General features: G+C 45.2%; 1 protein-coding gene across 3 annotated transcripts in view; it reads left to right on the top strand.

The window, feature by feature from the left end:
• The first annotated feature begins 2,256 nt into the window (after positions 1 to 2,256).
• Positions 2,257 to 18,910, top strand: part of PRSS12 (serine protease 12) — a 68,994-nt gene continuing 52,340 nt past the window's right edge. For all 3 annotated transcript variants that reach the window (XM_069104905.1, XM_069104906.1, XM_069104907.1), the window contains exon 1: positions 2,257 to 2,673. In XM_069104905.1, the coding sequence (XP_068961006.1) occupies positions 2,328 to 2,673 (346 nt within the window). In that variant the 5' untranslated portion in view covers positions 2,257 to 2,327. The remainder of the gene's footprint in view (positions 2,674 to 18,910) is intronic.

Below are 18,910 nucleotides of genomic sequence, written 5' to 3' on the forward strand. Positions count from 1 at the left end.
AGCCTCTTCCTGAAGGTCATTTCTACCAATAAAATCCCATCAGTTCCTCATACAGAACTTTTATTTTCTTTCTTTGAGACTGTGCTTGTGGTTGTGAACTTACTCTCTCATCTCCTGGGCAGCTTTGGATACAAAATGTCTCCTAAGAGTGTTTCTTTCTTCCTCCATTTACTCCTATCTCCAGCCTCATGACCTGATTCAGGACTTTGTGACAGGGTCAGGATCCACACTCTCTGTCCCTCTGGGATGGTTTACTTTGGTCCTGACATCCCTTTCCCCCCTTTGCTGGAAGCTGTTGGCTAGAACATTGGAAGGATCCATGCCCTCAGTTACAGCAGTGGTGGAGTTGGTTGTTCCTTGTCAAGGTGATTTTGGCTTTCTAGGGCTTCTCTGGTCAGGGCATTGCCAAAGCTTCTCCATTTCAGGTGCTGTCCTGGGCTTCCAGGCTGCTGACCTGTGCTGGTGCTAGCTGCACCGGCAAGACCTTTCCTTTTTTTTTTTTTTCCCAATTCGCATCAGGAGCGTTTGGATCCCTTTATCTTCAGTCCTGGGCTGGATCCAAGCATTTCCTGATGTTTCTTCCTGGCTCTTTTGGTTGCTTTGAAGTCTGGTGATCTTTTGACATCTCTCAGAATAAAAGTGGGACATGGTGAAGAACGGTTTCTTGGGGATGGAGAAGAGGCCACAGTCTGTGCTCAGGGCAGACAGGAAACTTGGTGCTTAGCAATGCCTCATTGAATCCCCCTAATAACCAAACAGTTGTTGTTTACCTAGGCCACTGGGTGGAGAGTGGGAGGCCAGGAAGGAAGCAGAAAACTCCTCAACAGCTGCTCCTTCTCCAGGGGTGCCCATCCCCCATGGCTAATTTGGGATTGCCTTCAACCTCTCCCCTGCATGTGAGAACTGGGAGTCCTGGGCTTGGAGCGGAGGATGTACTCACCTCTGTCTCCACTTCATCTGTGAATAGTGCAACAAGGAAAGAAAGAAAATAGGGCAATAGAGAACCCCTGCCCGTGTCAGCCACGGGCGCGGAAGCCAGATCCTGGGGTCCCGGATTAGGTGTAAAATGGAGGGGGTGGTCCAACCAGGTGGTGCCCGAAAAAAACCATTTCTATATCATGTAAGTCCCAAACGCTGTGCTGAATGCTTCGGATTCAATTAGGAAAGCAAGATGTCCCTCCCTTCAGAGTTGACTTTCTAGTGGAGACGTCAGCTAGAGAAGGGAGAGAGTGCTGCCGGTTGAAGGATGTTTCTGTCTGAACAGCCACAGGGATGGGAAGCGGGGCAGTGGTGGGTGGCGGGCGGTGACATCCTTGGACACATCCTTCCCTGAGACAATAGTGCAGTTGATTTGATTATTCGGATGTCCGAGTTCTTAGAGAAAGCAGTAGAAAGAGGATTGGGATCGCAAGTCTGAGGGGAGCTCTGAGTCCAATTCCTTCATTTTAAGGAAAAGACTTTGCACTGATTCCTTGGCAATTTGTCCTCAGAATTTGAGCCCTTGCGCGCGCGCTCACACACACACACACATTTCAACAAAGAAACCAGTTAAACAAAAACAACCCATTCAGCAGCCGCCCTCGGACTGTGTGCGAAGCTCTTCCTTTGTAGTTCACATCCCCCGCCCTCCCGCTCCCCGTTCCGTCCCCCCAGCTTCATTTAGCTATTCTCCCGGACCGCTGCTGGTTTTTTCAGTCACTCAGAATCCTATTTCCTTTCAGGGATCATTATGATTGTGACACTGTCTGTCTCTCCCTTCCCCCACCCCCCATTCTACACAGGAGGAAACTGAGGCCTAGAAAGGTAAAGGTGGTTTTAAACAAATTAAAAGGCAGAGCTTGACTCTCCCGGGTCCCCTGTCTCTCCCGCCCAGAGCTCTCAGCTCCGCAGCCCACTACCCTGTGGGCTCCGGGTGACTCCCGCTCGGCAGCTGCTCCTCCCACGAGCTCTGCCCTGTCTGCGCGGGACCGGAGCCCAGTGCCTGGGTGCTCTGAGTGGGCCGGCGCCCCTTGACTGGCCGTGGGTGAGATGGGGTGAGGCCCTGGCTGTGCGGCGGCTCTGGCCCCGCCAGGTGGCAGGCCCTCCTCATACCTGGCTGCGCTGCCCCCTGCCCACCTCCTGGCTCCACTGGCACCGCCCCCTCCCTCGCCGCTCCCCTGTCTCCGCCCACGTTTGAGGGCTCTCCGGGAGGGGCAAGGGAGGCCTGTCCAGGCCCCGCCCCCCGGCTCCCCCTGTGCGGGCCCGCCCCCCAGATCTGTTTCTGAGCGCAGAAGAATGGCCCAGAGGCCGAAGCTGCGGCGGTGGCGGTGGCCGAACGCGCGGGCACCATGACTCTCTGCAGCTTCGTGGTGGCTCTGGCACTGGGGACGTTCCTGGGCGTGAGTGGCGTGGAAAGGAGCCCGCAGACCCCCGGGCCGCGCCGGCCCCCGCTGCCCGCTGCTCTCCCCCGGCCCCCTGGCACCGTGCAGCTGGCACTCGGAGCGCCCCGACGGCCGCCCGGCCTGCCCTTCCAGCGCCGCCAGTCCCCTGCCTCCGCACCTCTGCCGCTGCTCTCGGCCCCGGCCCCCGGCCCGGGACAGCATCGCTTCTCGGGCAGGGGCCGGGACTGGGGTGCAGGGGGCGGACAGTGCTGTTTCCCTGGAGACCCTAGGGACCGCTGCGACTGCAGACACGGTGAGTGGCCCGGGGTGCGGCTCTGGGGCCAGGGGGTGAGTGTGGACAGGTGAGCCTCTGTGCGGATTGGGTAAACGAGACGAGCTTGCATGATTGGGGATGGAGGTAGCTTCCCGGAGCCCTGGGAAGACTGGGGCCTGTAGAAATGGCTAGTCCATCCGCTCTTCTGAGACCCAGAGAGGGCAAGGGACTTATCCAAGATCACACAGTTGCCACGCAGTAGCAAAGTCAAGCCTCAGATCTAGGTACCCCTAGCTCGTGAACTTTGCACTGTGCCAAACTGCCTTTCTCTCTTTGGCACTGGCAGTCCTGTGCTTTCGCATCTTCATTTTCTCTTCTAAAACCCTCTTGATTCTTCCAGCTCGAAAATTCACTGATTCTGAGCGTATATGTTGCAACTGCCCCATCGTCTGCATGGCAGCGAGCGATTTGTGTAATTTGCCGAGCGAGCGAATTGTCAAGCTGCTCCGCGATGGGGCGGGAGGGCTCGGTGCTCTGCGCTGCCTGGGGCTCCCCTGGGATGTTCTGCTGGCCCGGAGTTGGTGTTTAATGGGAGAGTTTCCCCCAAAGACGGTCCAGCAGTGGCTTTCTATGTTTTGTTTTTGTTTTTCAAATCCTGGGCTTCCTTCTGACCGTGGCCATTACTTTTAGGAAGAATAACCTTCTTTCTAGTGGTGGGATTCATTGCCATATATTTGCCATGTATTTGGTCCGAGCGAAGGTCAAGAGTGAGACAGGGGCATTTCCTCCTTAGGAGATCCTAGAAAGCCCCTTCACTGAGCCAACATCTCATTCCTGCCAGAGTGCTGGAGGCAGGCAACCTGCTTCTTGGCTGGAGCAAGAACAAAGCTAGCCTGAAGGAAATCTTTTGTGAACCAAGTAAAAGCGCTCCCGGGACTGGGAGAACTTCGCTGTGGACGCCTAGCTATTTACTTTAACGCTAATCTATCACTAGCGACATTGATGGGAAAGATGAATGTATAGCTCGACCAGACTAGTTTCCAGTTACTTTTTCATGTTAAAAAAAATAACATCAAAAAACATGGCACGCCCACCCTTAACTCCAACTCTTAGAATTGGAATTTCAGGCAGAGGTTTTTTTTTTTTTTTCACCTTACTGAAATGGTGAAAATCTCTCAGTGGTTTTAGTGTTTAGTACAATAGACTGAACTAACTGGGTGACCTTACCCAGGTGAGTTTCCTCCACTTTAAAATGGGAGGGTTGGGCCAGATGGTCTCGGAGGTTCCTTCAAGATCTGATAGAATATCTTCAGAGGCAGAGGAAGCACGGTCTCCTAGATTACAGGTTCAGACTTGGAGTCAGAAGATAGAAATAGAAAATAGAAATCCTGACTCAGATGCTTGGTAGCTGTGTGACCCCGGGCAAGTCACTTGACTTCTCTGTGGAAGATTTGGGCTCAGATCTGGCCTCTTAAACTTACCCTTGCTGTAAAATGGGAACCTTCATGAATTTCCATTTGGATTTCAGTACAGCAATGCCTGTATCTATGCTGTCAGCCAAAAGGCATATTGAACAAAGAAGCTTGAACCATTACCCTGTTGACTGTGTAATGATAACTGTAGTAAAGCCAAAATAACATATATGTAACATTCTTTCCAAATGTTAAAGAGCCATGGAAATGTTACTTGTCCCTGTGTTATTGTACAGTTGCTGAAAGGTTCCATTTCCCTCTTTGGGAGCTTAGTTTTTCTGCTTACATCTGACTGACCTCTCTACCCACCCTCAGGGGAAGGAATGGCTTGGTAAACCATTTCCTTTCATTTGGGCCCTGGGGCATGGCTCATTTTGTCCCCCTCAGAGGCTAGCTCAGCCTTTGGTTGCTGGAGTCCTTTGGGCTATAGGAAAGTCATAGCAGGGTTAAGATCAATGATTTCTTCTGCTCAGGAATGAAGTCATCATTGCTACTTTCATATTCCATGGCAAGAATGTTGATGGGCTTGTAATGGCCTGGAGCTGGCCCCAGCTGGGAGCTCTAGAGTTTCCTTGCTATTTACTATAAGGCATATCTATGACTTCAGTATTAAAATTCCCACATAGAACAACACCAGTAACAACAGCTTTATACCACCAGCACCAGCACCACAACTACTACTACTACTACTGCTACTACTACTACCCCCTTCAAAACCCAACCCATTCTCTATGCCACAGAGAAGATGAGGAGGCAATGGCAAAGGACGGATGACAGCTGGGAGGTATATTTTGGGGACTCTCTGTCCTAAAACTGATGTGAAGCCCATGAAAGAACCCTGAAGCCCTGATCCCATACCACCTCTGGAAATACTACTGATTGGCATAGCACCCCAGCACTATTAACTTTGTCTGACCGAGCTGGGTCTCTTCCCTTGCCAAGCTTTTAAAAATCTGGTTCTACCCTCTATTGCTTCCCTCTTCTCTAAGAGATGATATTTGTCCTAATCATCCATATAAAATTTGACAAATAAGTTTATAGGTGTAATTGGTGTTGCCTTCATAAGCTTTTAAAAAATGAGTCTATATTCTAAACAGATGCTTCCTTTGGACTCTCTCTCTCTCTCTCTCTCTCTCTCTCTCTCTCTCTCTCTCTCTCAAATATTTCTCTTAATGGGAAATAATTCAAGTATTTGTTGACTGAGGTGAATTTTAGTATCTTTTGGGCCTCTTTATGACAATTGATGTATATCAGTTAAATTTCTCTATAATTGGTATTAAGGCAATTTTTACTATTGATTGTCCATGTTTCATTATTGATAACTTGTTTAAACACATTGGGACTGAGTGTAGTTTCGTTGTCTGTGATCTCTCTCTAAATCATTTCTTCAAGTTTTGTATTAAATTTGATCTTTGCTCTAATAAATCAGTGGTCTGAACACACACAAACAGCTGCAAGGAGTCCTTGCCCTCAAGAAGCTGATATTCTCTGAATATGATAGAATACAATTATGCCCTAAGAAACCTAGGAAGATTAGGAAATGGTGCAGAGCGAAGCAGGCAGAACCAGAAGAAAGGACAATTTATCCAATAACAACAATATTGTAAAGACAAACAAGTTTGAGAGACTTGGGAACTCTGACCGACCCAATGGCCCGTTCCGCAGGCTCCTGATGAAACAGGCTACCCACTGGGAATTAGATCTAGTCAGAGCTCCGATCGGACATGGCCATTGTGGGAATCAGGCAAAAGCTTGACTGTATGTATCTTGTAACAGGAGATTATGCTTTTCTCGCTCTCTCAGTTTGTTTCGGGGTAGGGAGGAGGCAAGAGGGAGAGAAAGCTGATCTTTGTTTGAAAAAAAATTTAATTTAATAAAAGGAAAAGAAGCAACTTCGGTTCTACTGCTGGTGGGGGAAGGCTCTAACACAAACACCGATAAGAAAATAAAGGTCATTTGAGGGTGGAGAGAACCCCAACACAGAGGAGGATCATGAGAGAGACCTTAGCTGGGAGATGGTTCCAGAGCTGATCCTGGAAAGAGTCCAGCTGTGGATTCTAAGGAGTAAAGGTGAAGAGATCATGTATTCCAGGCGTGGGGACCAATCTTTACAAAAACTCAGATGTGGGAAACAGGATGGCAAGGCCAACTTGTTTCACCGGAATGTAGAGACCTTGAAGGAGATTAATTTTAAAGCAGAAAACGTAGGTCAGAGCTCAAGTGTGAAGGGCTTTAAATGCCAGGCTGAGAAGTTTGGTTTTATCTGAGAGGCAATAGTAAGCCCCTGAAGGTTTTGGGGCTAGGGATTAACATGGGGCTTTAGGGAGATTACTTGGACAGTTTGTGGGGGATGGAGTGGAAAGGGAAGAGACTGGAGGCAGAGGAGGCAGTAAGGAGTCTCCTGCAATAGGGCAGATACCATGTGGTGGAGGCCTGAGCGAAGAAAATGGAGGCGATAGAGGCTGGAAATAGAGAACAGGCAAGACTTAGGAACTGAATGGACACTGAGGGTTAGCAAGCATGAAGATGGCTACCATGGCGGATGGCTACCATGGTGGCGCCCTCAACAGAAAGAGGCTGCTTGGGAGGAACGATGAATTCTGTAGGGATCAGTGAGCTCTTTCTTGAATGTACTGAGTCTGAAATGGAGGTGTCCAGCAGGCTGTTGGCAATGAGACATTGCAGCTCAGGAGAGGGAGAGACAGACAGACAGAGAGAGACAAGAGACAGAGGCAGAGAGAGAAATGTTGGGGCCAGAGGACCATAGATGCGCTGCAGGAAGGGACCTCAGGTGCCATCTTGTCTAGCTCCTTCATTTTGCAGACCCAGAGAGGTTAAGTAAATTCCCCAAGGTAACCCAGCTCGTAAGAGGTATTACACAAGTTCAAGTTTTCCCGATTCCAAATTCGCTACTCTTTCCGCCACAGAGAGATGACAATGAAAGGAAACTCCACTGGATTCTTAGATGCCTCAGCATAAATGCTATGGCTAGGTGCACTGTTTAAAATTTCCCCAAAGAACCCTTCGTATTTCTGACTTACCATGCTGAGTGACATCTATGACATCTATGCTGACATCTATGCTGAGTACAGCTTAGGGAATGGAAGACTCGAGAGCACATTGGACTTGGACTTTGGAGACCCAGGTTTGAATGACAGTGTGGTATTTATTCATCGTTTTGAGCCTCAATTGAACTCATCTGTAAACTGGAGTCATGATACTGGGACTGCCAGTTGTGTTGTTGTGGAGACAGTGCTCTGTAAGCCATACAGTGCTACCCCCCCCCAAATAGCTTGAGACTGAAGTCAAAAGCAGTTGCAGGAACTGTAAACATTTGTATTTTGAGGTAAAGAGAAAACATCTGGAGCTGACCCACCAGTGACAGGCTGTGCTCTTGTCATAAATGGATTGGAATGACCCAGTTGGCCCAGAGCATTGGCCAGCCCTCTGCTTTTCCCCATTCTTTCCTGTTTCATCTTGTCGATGCTCATGAGATCACACAGATTTACAGCTAGAAGGCTCTTTATGGGTCATGAGTCCAGACATTTTATTTTAAATATGAGAAAACTGAGGTCTCAACCTGCCCAGGGATCACACATTGTCAGAAGTGGGGTTTCAACTGAGGTTCAAGTCTCATGTTCAATCTACTGTACCACACTGCCTCTCAAAATAAGTATAGGACTTTCTGTTCTTTCTTGCCTAATTTACAAAACTCTTCATCCTTGCCTACTCTGAAGGCCACTGACAGATAAACACTCTTTGGATGTGGGGAATTGGCCAGCTGCAAGTAGAGGAAGCGTCACTCAGAACTGGCTAGCAGAAGATGAAGGTTGTTTGGTTCCGTGGACTTGGATCAGTGCTGGCTCCCAGCACTGGGGCCTAGCCAGCTGTGCTGACCACCCTCAGCAATGTCCTCCAGGTGATCCCAGCCCAGGGCTGGGATGGCTCATGGCCATCTGGGGGCGTGACCAGCCCGCTTCCTCGTTTAGTCAAATTCTCCTTACTCCTGGCAGTTTTATTCCTTTTAAAATATTTTTATAAAACTATGAATTTAAAAATCATCAACAAATATGAGCAGCATATAAAGAAAAAGTCTATAAAGAGTATATAAAAATATAAAGAAAAATATATTTGCATACGAAACTGCAAACTTGTTATATAGTTTGGGTTTTTATGGTGTACATGGAATTTAATGCAGTAGTAATAAAGATTGTCTTGAGCATGTCCTCTTATCATCTTTTTTCCTTCTGTGTATTTTATGCATTTTTATTGTTATTGTTCAGCTATTTCAGGCGTGTCCAACTCTTCATGACCCCATTTGGGGTTTTCTTGGCAAAGATCCTGGATCAGTTTGACATTTCCCTCTCCAGCTCATTTTACAGATGAGAAAACTGAGTCAAACAGGGTTAAGTGACTTGTCCAGGGTCACACAGCTAATAAGTATCTGAGGCCAGATTTGAACCCATGAAGATAAGTCTTCATGACTTCAGGCCTGGCTCTCTATCCACTGCACCACCTAGCTGCCCCTTTATGTGTTTTATTGATGCTTATTTCTTTTTGTTGTTATCTCTATCATTACCCACAAAATCGTAACCAAGGGGGATATGCTGCACCTTCCTTACCTTTACATGCAGGCAATCAACAATAATTTGTTAAACACCTACTATGTGTCATGAATTCAGTTGCTCAGTCCAGTATCTAAACTTGTGTCTCTAGTATGAGTAGGGCGGTCCAGTACCAAGAGCCCTGGATTTGGAGTCAATAAAAGATCTTGGCAAGTCAGGCTCCCATGGCACATGTCTGTAATTCTAATACTGAGGAGGCTGAGGCTGGTGGATTTCTTGAGCTCAGGAGTTCTGTGCTTCAGTGGCCTAAGCCAATCAGTGTCCATACTAAGTCTGACACCAATATGGTGGGGGAGTGGGGAAGGGCACCAGGATGCTTAAGAAGGGGCAAATTAACCCAGGATGGAAACAGAGTGGGTCATAACTTCCATGGCCTTGATTTACCTAGTGAGTCCTTAATCCAGTAGTTGAAGTTCTTGGGTTTCTTGAACACTATGCTGCCATGTTTGATTGCTTCTTTTGTTACTAATCAGTTCTAGCGATTTACTTTCCTGGTTTTTAAGCAGTACCAAATATTTTTTGATGATTTCTACCTTATAGTCTGGTTTGGGATTTGGTACCACAATGTCCTGTTACTTTGGTTTTTTTTTTCCTATTTTTTTTTCCTTTAGATTTTGTTACCCTAGATGAATTTTGTTACTATTTTTCTAATTTTATAATGTAAACTTTGGTAATTTGACTAAATTTGTAAATTAAATAATATTGTCATTTTTATTATATTGGCAAAGCCCAACCCTGACCCCTTAATATCTTCCCAATTATTGAAATCTGTCTGCTTTACCTCATTTTGATTATGAGGTTTTTATGACTTTGCATATGTTCTTTTTTTGCAAAGATGCCATAAAGGGTTGAGAAATGGGTGTATCCCTTTCTATTTACACTCAATGATCTCTAGACATCTAGCATATTTAACTTTTCCAAAATTACATCCAGGTCCTCGGCTTCTTTCTTGTTTATCTTTTTGTTAGATTTATCCAGGTCTGAAGTGGGCACATTGGAAACTGTTATGATTTTGTTCTCTATTTCTCCCTGTAATTAAATCAGCTTTTCTTTTTAAATAGGTGCCATGCTGTTTAGTGCCGATAGATAGATAGATAGATAGATAGACAGACAGATAGACAGACAGGCAGGCAGACAGACAGACGGACAGATAGATAGATAGATAGACAGACAGACAGACGGATAGATAGATAGATAGATAGATAGATAGATAGATAGATAGATAGATAGATAGATAGATAGACAGACAGACAGACAGGCAGACAGACAGACGGATAGATAGATAGATAGACAGACAGACAGACAGACAGACAGACAGACAGACAGACAGACAGACAGACAGATAGATAGATAGATAGATAGATAGATAGATAGATAGATAGATGATAGATAGATAGATATAGTTATTTCATTGTCTGAAGTTCCTTTAAGGGACTTTACTGGTTTCCCTGATTATCACTTTTAATCATATCTGGTTTTTTTTTTTTACTGTTACCTTGTCTGTTTTTACAAGTTAATAATAAATTCTGCTCTAGGTCCTCATTTTGACTCTGTGTGCATCTTTATGTTTCAAGGGTGTTTCTTATAAATAAATAATTATTGAATTTTGCTTTTTATTTTTTCCGCTAACTCCTCTGTTTTATAGGTAAATCAACCCCATTCATGTTCATGGCTGTGATTGCTAATGATGTATTTCCTGTCATTATATTTTCTTACATTTTTTCCCTCTTTTTTGCCAGTTATCCCTCTCTTTATAAAAGAGGAAGATGAGATGAAAGAGAAGTAATGTGCTCAGTACTAGCATTCTATGCAGCTTTCTTCCATTCCCCTGCTTCTCTCTTCCCCTAGTCCAGAACCCTCATCATTGACTCTTACACCTCCTCTCTCCCCCTTTTAATCTATCATTTATGATCCACAGCTGATGATGGAATTTATTTTGCTTGTGAATATTTCCTCCCTGTATCTACCATCTGTTAACTACCTTTCCCCTTCTTCCCTATTCCCTGCTGATTTTAATGTATTTCTACACCAAACTGTCTCTTCAACCTGCTTTTGCTTAGTTTAGATAAAGTGAGATTGATGAGACTTATTTTCTTCCCACCGCTTCCTCCATGTTTGTATGCTTTTCTTCTCATATGCTTCAGTTGTGCCCAATTAACAATTTCCCCCCCCCCTCCCTCAATATATGTCATTCCTCTCTTAAAAACAGCAGAAGAGAACAAAAACCTCCCTGGTCCCTTTGGTTGTCTCTCTTAGCTCTGCGACCCTTGATGACAGCAGGATTCTGAAGGGACATTTGTTTCTTCTCCTCCTTCCTTCAGAATATAAATACTTCATTCATCATCATTAACTTTCCAATTCCTTAAATGTGTTTACTTTTCTAGGTTTTTTTCCTGTATTTGCATTTCAAAGGCTCTACCCAGCTGAAATCTTTTCATCAGGAATGCTTGAAGATCCTCTCATCTAATGTGGGTCCATTTCCCCTGTAGGATTACTCTGAAAAGGAAAGTTATCCTTGGTTGGAAGTCTTTACCCTTGGCTTTTCAGACTCTCGTTATATAAATTGTTCCCTCATTTACACCAGCCTTGGCTTTGGCTTTTGATCCTACATGTGGTTGCTTAGTACTTGCATTCTCTTCCCAGCTGCTCACACTACTTTTTTTTTTTTTTTACCTAGAAACCCTGGATCTTGGATATGATGTTTGGGGGGGGTTTCAGTCTGTGGTTTCTTTCAGGAACTGACCAGTGGATTTTATTTTCACTGTGTCCTCTATTCCAATAGATTTGGGTTGTTTGATTTCTTTTGAAATGGTGTTTTGGTTCAGTTATAGTTCTCAGGGACTTGGATAGTTCTTAGATTGTTTCTCTTTGGCCTCTTTTCCAGGTCAGTTGCTTTGATAACAGATGCCTTACGTGAGCTCTTATTTTTCCAGTGTTTTGACTCTGTTCAGGTGGATCAGGGAAGGCTTCGTTTTAGATCTGTGCTAAGGAGGTAGGTCTGGGGAAAGCTGGCCCCGTTTACACCCTCTCATATTCAGTCTAATCATAACTCGATGTGTCGATTTACTTTTGTTCTGACAATCCATTCATTAATTCAGCTAGTGTTTCTAAAACATCACCTTCAGGTGGGCTTACAATGACCTCTGCTCAAATCTTTACCCTGCTCTGTCCTATTATGTCACCTTAGATAAGTCACTTCCTCTTGGATGGTTTTCAGTTTCTTTATGTATAAAATGAGGGAATTGAGTGAGAGAATCTCTAAGGTCCCTTCTAAATTTTAGTCATGTATAATAAAATGAAAGCTCAGACCCTGAAGGCCTGCTGTGTGTGAGTTTGATTTAACAAACATTCATTCAGCATCTCCTATGTGGATGAATTTGTGGGGAAAGACAATGAATTCTGGCTTGTAGATATTGAGTTTGAGTTTCCTACAGGACATGTAGTTTGAAATATGCAATAGGCAATTGGTGATATGGGCCTGAAGTTCATGAGAGTGATTACAGCTGGATATCTAGCTCTTGGAATCACCTGAAAAAAAGATTATAATTGGACCTGCGGGAGCAAATAAGATCACTGAGTGAGAGAACGCAGAAAGAGAGAGACAGACAGACACATGGAGAGAAATAGAAACAGAGAGAGAGAAAAAGAGAGAGAAGACAGTGAGAGAGAGAGAAAGAGAGAGAGAGAGAGAGAGAGAGAGAGAGAGAGAGAGAAAGAAAGAGAAAGAAAGAGAGGAGAGAGAAAGAGAGAGAGAGAGAGAGGGAGAGAGAGAGAAGGGGGGAGAGAGAGAGAGGGAGAGATCCTGAACAGAGCCTTTGGGGCTCTTAGGTTGTTGTTTTTCCCTCTAAAAGAGCTGAAAAAGAAAGGCAGGGTCTTATATTCATTTTTCTATGTTTAATCATTTCAGTAAACATCGGGTACAATTCACAAACATCCTAAACACAATTTACATGTCTCAGATGGAGCGTGTGAGAGGCCTCTTCTGTGGTAAGGCACCTATGGTCCATTTTATCCTGTGAAGGAAAGGCATTTCATGAATAATCAATGGTCAATTCACTATGAATTAATGAGAACAAATGGGGCCTTTTTGGTGAAATCCTTATGAAATCATGTGGCTAGCACATATGATTAAAGGTTTTCATTTTTTACTTTCTATGAGTTGAATAAAAATAGCCATCTCATGATGCAAAATGGGAATATTCTACCTATTAAGTGTGGTCTGAAGTGACATACCCCATCACAGAAACTGCTTCTTCTCACTACTAGCATAAGCACAAACCAGCGTCTAAATCTTCGAAGCATTTGTCCTCTCCCATAGTGTTTGAATAAATTCAGCCTAAAGTTCAAAATTCAGTTATTCTTAGATCCTTTCAATATGTGGCTTTGGAAATTTCATAATTCAGGCAGACATGTAGCCTCCCATCTTCTGCAGCTGGTGGTGGGTAGGAAGGGCTGTCGTTATTGCTTAACAGATGTGTGCTGACGGGATCTTCTCTATTACTCTTGTAGAAATTCCACTTGGCCAGCTACTGGACATCTCTCAGAACTTCCAGAAGCCTGTTTTTCTCAGGATCAGAACAATAAGATAATCTCATCCACATGGCACTCCCCCATAGCTCTAGACAAGACAAATGACTGGGATGCAGACACATGGTGCGATGGAAGAGATCTGTCCCTCTTTCAGCCGGCATTAGGAGAGGGAGCTTCCACACCTGGGAGCTCTCTTTACCGTGAAGGTCACATGGGCAGTATGGAGCAGAATAAAGATTGAAACAGTGGTCTTTGTAAGCCCCAGTTGAACTAGATGCATTACAAACATAGGTTGAGTTAATGAATGACTTAATTGGCAGAAAAAATAAAGCAACATTTCAAGTTAAGATTCAGCCACTTGAGAGGCTGTAGAAAAGTCCTGATTTCCCACATACCCCCTACACTAGCAAAGTTCCAACGTCTTCAGGGGTGGGGAAGCCGCAACCTCAAGGACACATGTGGCCTTCTAGGTTCTCAAGTGTGGTCCTTTGACTGAATCCAAACTTCACAGAACAAATTGGCTTGTCCTTTGACCCTTTTGGTCTCACCCTATGACCTATGGATTCTTGTTCCCTCTCTGGCATCTCAAGACAGTGTTAGGGACTTTCCAAACTCCAACTTGGCATGTTCTGCTTAGAGCCCTGCAGCAGCTTGCTTCCAGGGCCTCCGGAGTCCCCAGCCTGGGGTGGTATCTCTCAGGGCAGCCCTCCATTCTTGCTGCCTCTAGACATAGACCCTTGTAGCTACACTGGCCCTTTCTATGACCAGGCTCACTTGGCTGGACGGCCTCCCTCTTCCATTGCCAATGGGCTTTCTGGCTGACTTTTTGTGCAGTTCTGGGGTGTAAGAAGTCACCTCCTGGATTTTCCTACTGGATTTTAAAAAATCAGAGTTCAGTCTGATGTGAACTTAAGGGTTTGGTCGGAGTAGAAAGGTGGGAGTCAGGCAGCCTGCCTCCACTGAGGCAGTCCAATTGGGTTGTTTTCAAGCATATTTTGCTGATTCTTTAGCAGTTTCTACTATTCTTGTCTTCCAGAAAGACAATTTGTCAGTGAATCATTGTTATGAAAAAATATTTTCCACAGATATTTCCAGGTTGTTGAGCTCAGTCATTTTGTCTTGTTTCCTCTTAACTAATGTCATTTCTCCCTCTGGCACATTTACTACCCTCGTCGGATGTCTTCCATTAGACAGAGCTTTGTTTCTGGGACCATCACTGGCGTTAATTTGTCGTATTTCTTCATGCCTTCTGGTGACTTGTTATGTGGGAGCATTTGTCTTGTCTGCTCATTTTTTTTTGTCTGTCCTCTTCCGAGAATTTTCATTTGAGGTTTTTTGGTCAAAGAAGCCGCTGCTTCCTTGAGTTGACCTTTCTCATGGGGTTCTTGCTGAGATATGGAAAAGTTGGTCTGTTCTGTGGCCTCTTACTCTGCCCTCATACCTCACAACCAGAAGTCCTGAGGCCATGTTTTGGGATCAAGATGAGAGTGTTCTTTCAAGTTATTTGAACCATTGTGAACCTGGCTTCATTTAGAATGAATAAACATGCAGTCTGAGCCTAAGGATGGTTGCATCTAGCAATTCTATGGCTAAGTTACTAAGCATGAGGAGCAGCCATGGTGTGATGGCCAGATGACCTCTGCCTGAGCCAGGAACACTTGGGTTCCACTCCTTCCTTTGACACATGCACGCTATGGGCAAGTTACTTAATCTCACATTCTTGGGGAAATCTGTAAGATGAAAAGTTGCTGAGAAGTGCCAACCTGCACTGGTAGAGAAAGTTTCCTTATTTGGGAGTTCCCTGTATCAATGAAATAACTGGTCCAGTCCCTATCCCTTCCTTGTGATGATAGGAAACAAATCAGAGCTAGAAATTATTGTTCCATTTCTTTTATTTAGATATTTTGCAGAAAAATCCTCTATGATTTCCCTCAGTATTCTCTCCTTCCTCTCTTTACCTTCTATTATACTTAGTTTTTATCTGCTCTCAGTAGAATGTCAGCTCCTTGAGAACCTTTGTTGTTATTGTTGTGGTTTTTTCTGCCCTTGTTTATTCAGTGTTTGGAGAGTCTATATGTACCCAGGGTACCTTTTTTTTTTCCTTTTGTCTAGACCTTTAATTTCATTTGGGGATTTTCTGGTCTGCAAATTCCCCCAACCCATGCAAGTCTCTTAGAAAGTCCTAGAGCCCTCAGAGATTAAAGGAGCAGCCCAGGGCTTGAGACTTATAAGTGTTGTAGCAGACCCTGAGGTCCCCTCAAGCTGAGCTGCTAAGTATCCAAACCTATGCAGAGAGCTCAATTCTAGTGGGCTGGCCACGCTGTTTGAATGCCCAAAGTATGTTTTCCTAAAGACTATTTTATAGAGAACTCACACAGGACAAGCATGCACATGGAGGTCAGAAGAAGGGATACAAGGACCCTCTCAGGGTCTCTCTGAAGAACTTTGGAATCTATTTTGAGACATGGGAGACTCTGACACAGGACCACCCAGCATGGCATGCCCATATCAAAGAAGTTGTAGTGTTCTCTGAGCAAAGCAGAACTGCAGTAGGTCAAAAGAAATGTGAGATGTGCAAATTGAGAGCCATCTCCTCTCCAAATGTTGATATGGACTCTGTGCCTGACCTGTGGTGCAGCCTTTCGAGCTCATACTGGGCTGATCAGCTGCAGGTGGACACGTTATACCTGGACCCCAACCTAGTGATGTCATTCTGGCTCTCTTCCAACACCAACCACCAGCTCTGTGTGTCAGAACATTCACCCTCTGTATTGGTTGGCTACTTACCCACTATGTTGTAAGGATCAACTGAGGTACCCTTTCTAAAGTGCTTTACAAACTAAAGATGCTGCTGCTGCTGCTGCTGCCTTGGCTGTCTACCCTTTGCCATGTTTTATGCCTAACTTTCTCTAGACACTCAAAGGATCGACGAACCAAGCTGCCCATCTGGTTGCAGGTCTCAAGGCTATGTTATGATAGCCACACGTGAGAAGACTGTAGCTGTGGGAGTATTCCAGATGCTCTTTATTTTTGCCAGCATAACTCGGCTGACTGAGGTCTTGAGTAGAGAGCCTCTTTGAGGTCCATGGCCATTCCAAAGAGATAGCCTAATAATCCACACAGGAAACACCAAGTGGATGAAGATAGTCCTTGCACAGCTGGTGACACACAGTTGGATGAACAGCCAATTGATCCACTTCACCCGTGCCCAAATAACCTGGCTAGGGGCTGCAGATGGCCAGGGAGCTGGGCCCAGATATGAGCAGTAGGACAAAGATGGGCTGAATCCTTTTTGGTCAGGGCTCTTCAGCTCTCTCTGCCACCAAACCATCAGTATCTTGGGGATGTCCTGTGGCCCCAAGTCAGAGAACAGCACCATGGCAGAAGACTCGGGGTTGCAGGTGACACAGAGGAGAAGCATCCCATAGCATCTTAACAACCTTGACTTGACCATGGGAGCTGGGAGAGAAGACAAGACTGAGGATAGGTGTGACTGCTGGAGGAGCGAGGGCTGATGGACAGCTCTCCTGTGCAGTGTGTGGACATCCTTGGATGTTGGTAAAAAGGCTAGAGAAGAGGCTTCAGGGTCTCTGGGGTATCACAGTGTATCCCAGGAAGGCTTTAAATAAAAAGACATGATAAAGCTGACACAGACCAGGAAGAAAAACAAGACACAAGTGGATAGGATGTACCAAGAGATGAGCTCACGAGTTCAGCCAATTGAAGTCAGAGGATCTGGGTTCAAGATCTGCCCCTGCTACTTGCTACTTTGGTGAACTTGGGGAAGTTAATTAGCTCCCTGGGCCTCTGTTTCCTCCTCCATAAAATGAGATTGAATTCGATCTTCCAACTTAAAAAGTGATAATGATGGCTGACATCTCTATAGCACTTGAAGGCTGGCAAAGCTCTTTCCAAATATCATCTCATTTGGTCCTCATAACAACAAGGTGAGTGTGATCTTTATCGCCATTTTATAGATGAGGAAACCAAGGCATAAACTCTGGTGCAGTGGTATCTAACTCAAATTCAGACAGGGGCCACCAGCCCTGCAGGCTGCACACTGACTTAGAAAACCACACAGCAGCATTATGTATGTTGTACTGTACAGGCATAGCTCAGACGGAGCATGATGCGTTCCAGGCCACCACAATGCGATGAATAGCTCAACAGAGTGAGTCAGATGAATTCGCTGGTTTCTCAGTGCATATAAAAGATATGTTTACACTATACTGTCATCTATTGAGTAAGCGATACGTCTAAAAACCAATGCACATACTTGAATTAAAAATACTTTATTGCTAAAAATGCTAACTGTCTTCTGAGCCTTCAGTGAGTTGCAATCTTTGCTGGTGGAGGGTCTTGCCTCAATGTTGACTTCTGACTGATTAGGGTGGGGGTTGCTGAAAGTTGGGGTATCTGTGGCAATTTCTTCAAATAAAACAATGATGAAGTTTACCATATCATTTGACTTCCTTTCACTCGAATGCTTAGAGGCCATTGTAGGGTCTAATTTCAATACTGAGGGCAGCTAGGTGGCACAGTGGATAGACCATTGGACTTGGAGTTAGGAAGACTCATCTTCCTGAGTTTAAATCTGGCCTCAGGTACTTCCTAGCTGTGTGACCCTGGGCAAGTCACTTAACCCTGTCTGCCTCTGTTTCCTCACCTGTTAAATGAGCTGGAGAAGGAAATAACAAATCACTCCAAGTATCCTTGGCAAGAAAACCCCACATGGGGTCACGAAGAGTCAGACAGGACTGAAAGGACTGAACAACATGAAAATTTTCAATATTGTTGTGTCTCAGAGAAAAGGGAGGCCCACGGAGAGGGAGAGAGATGGGAAACAGCTGGTCCACGGAGGAGTCAGAACACACAACATTTCTCCGTTAAGTCGCCAGTCCTGTGAGGACATAGAACGATGCCAGGAGGAGCATCAAAGATCACAGCTCACCATCCAGCTAGAGGAGCAAGGGGGAAGTTGGAAGCACAGCCAGAATGACCAAAATGTGGCACAGACAGGGCGTGAGCACAGGCTGATGCAAACATGGCGGACACTCGGCCATGAGCCTTCAACTTGTGAAAAAGCACGAGAAACCCAGGCGTGCCTGCATTTTGTTTGTTTTTTAGCTCTTTTCCGGTTGCATTTTAATCTGGTTTCAGTGCTCAGGAGTGTTGCAGGCAGCAATGTGCCTGCCATGTGTTGGTTTCTCTGGCAGAGTGCACAGTGCACCCTACTTGGAGTCAGGAAGATATGGGTTCCAGTCATGCCTCAGACACTAGCTACATGACCCTGGATAAGTCACTTTGCCTCTTTCTGCCACAGCTTTATCCTCAGACTTAGGGGAGGGCTGTAACTTGCTAACCTCTTCTAGATCTAAATCCATGATCCTATGAAATAATATTTGTCCTCAGGGAGCCGACATTCAACCACACACAATGCTTTCCTGGAGGTTACCAGTCAACATGGACATTCTTTACTGGAAACAAAGTCGAGGCTCATTGATTGGGGAGTGACTGAGCAAATTGGGGTACATGAATATAATGGAACATTACTGTGCTGTAAGAAATAATTAGCAGGATGGATCCCAAGAGGCGGATAGGACACGGTCCTTGGCACCAGGAAAAACTGGGTTCAAATCCTACCTCAGA

This window comes from Petaurus breviceps, unplaced genomic scaffold (assembly GCF_028583685.1).
Source record: "Petaurus breviceps papuanus isolate PSGF00001 unplaced genomic scaffold, PetGlider_PUasm1.0 689, whole genome shotgun sequence".
Classification (NCBI taxonomy): Eukaryota; Metazoa; Chordata; class Mammalia; order Diprotodontia; family Petauridae; genus Petaurus; species Petaurus breviceps.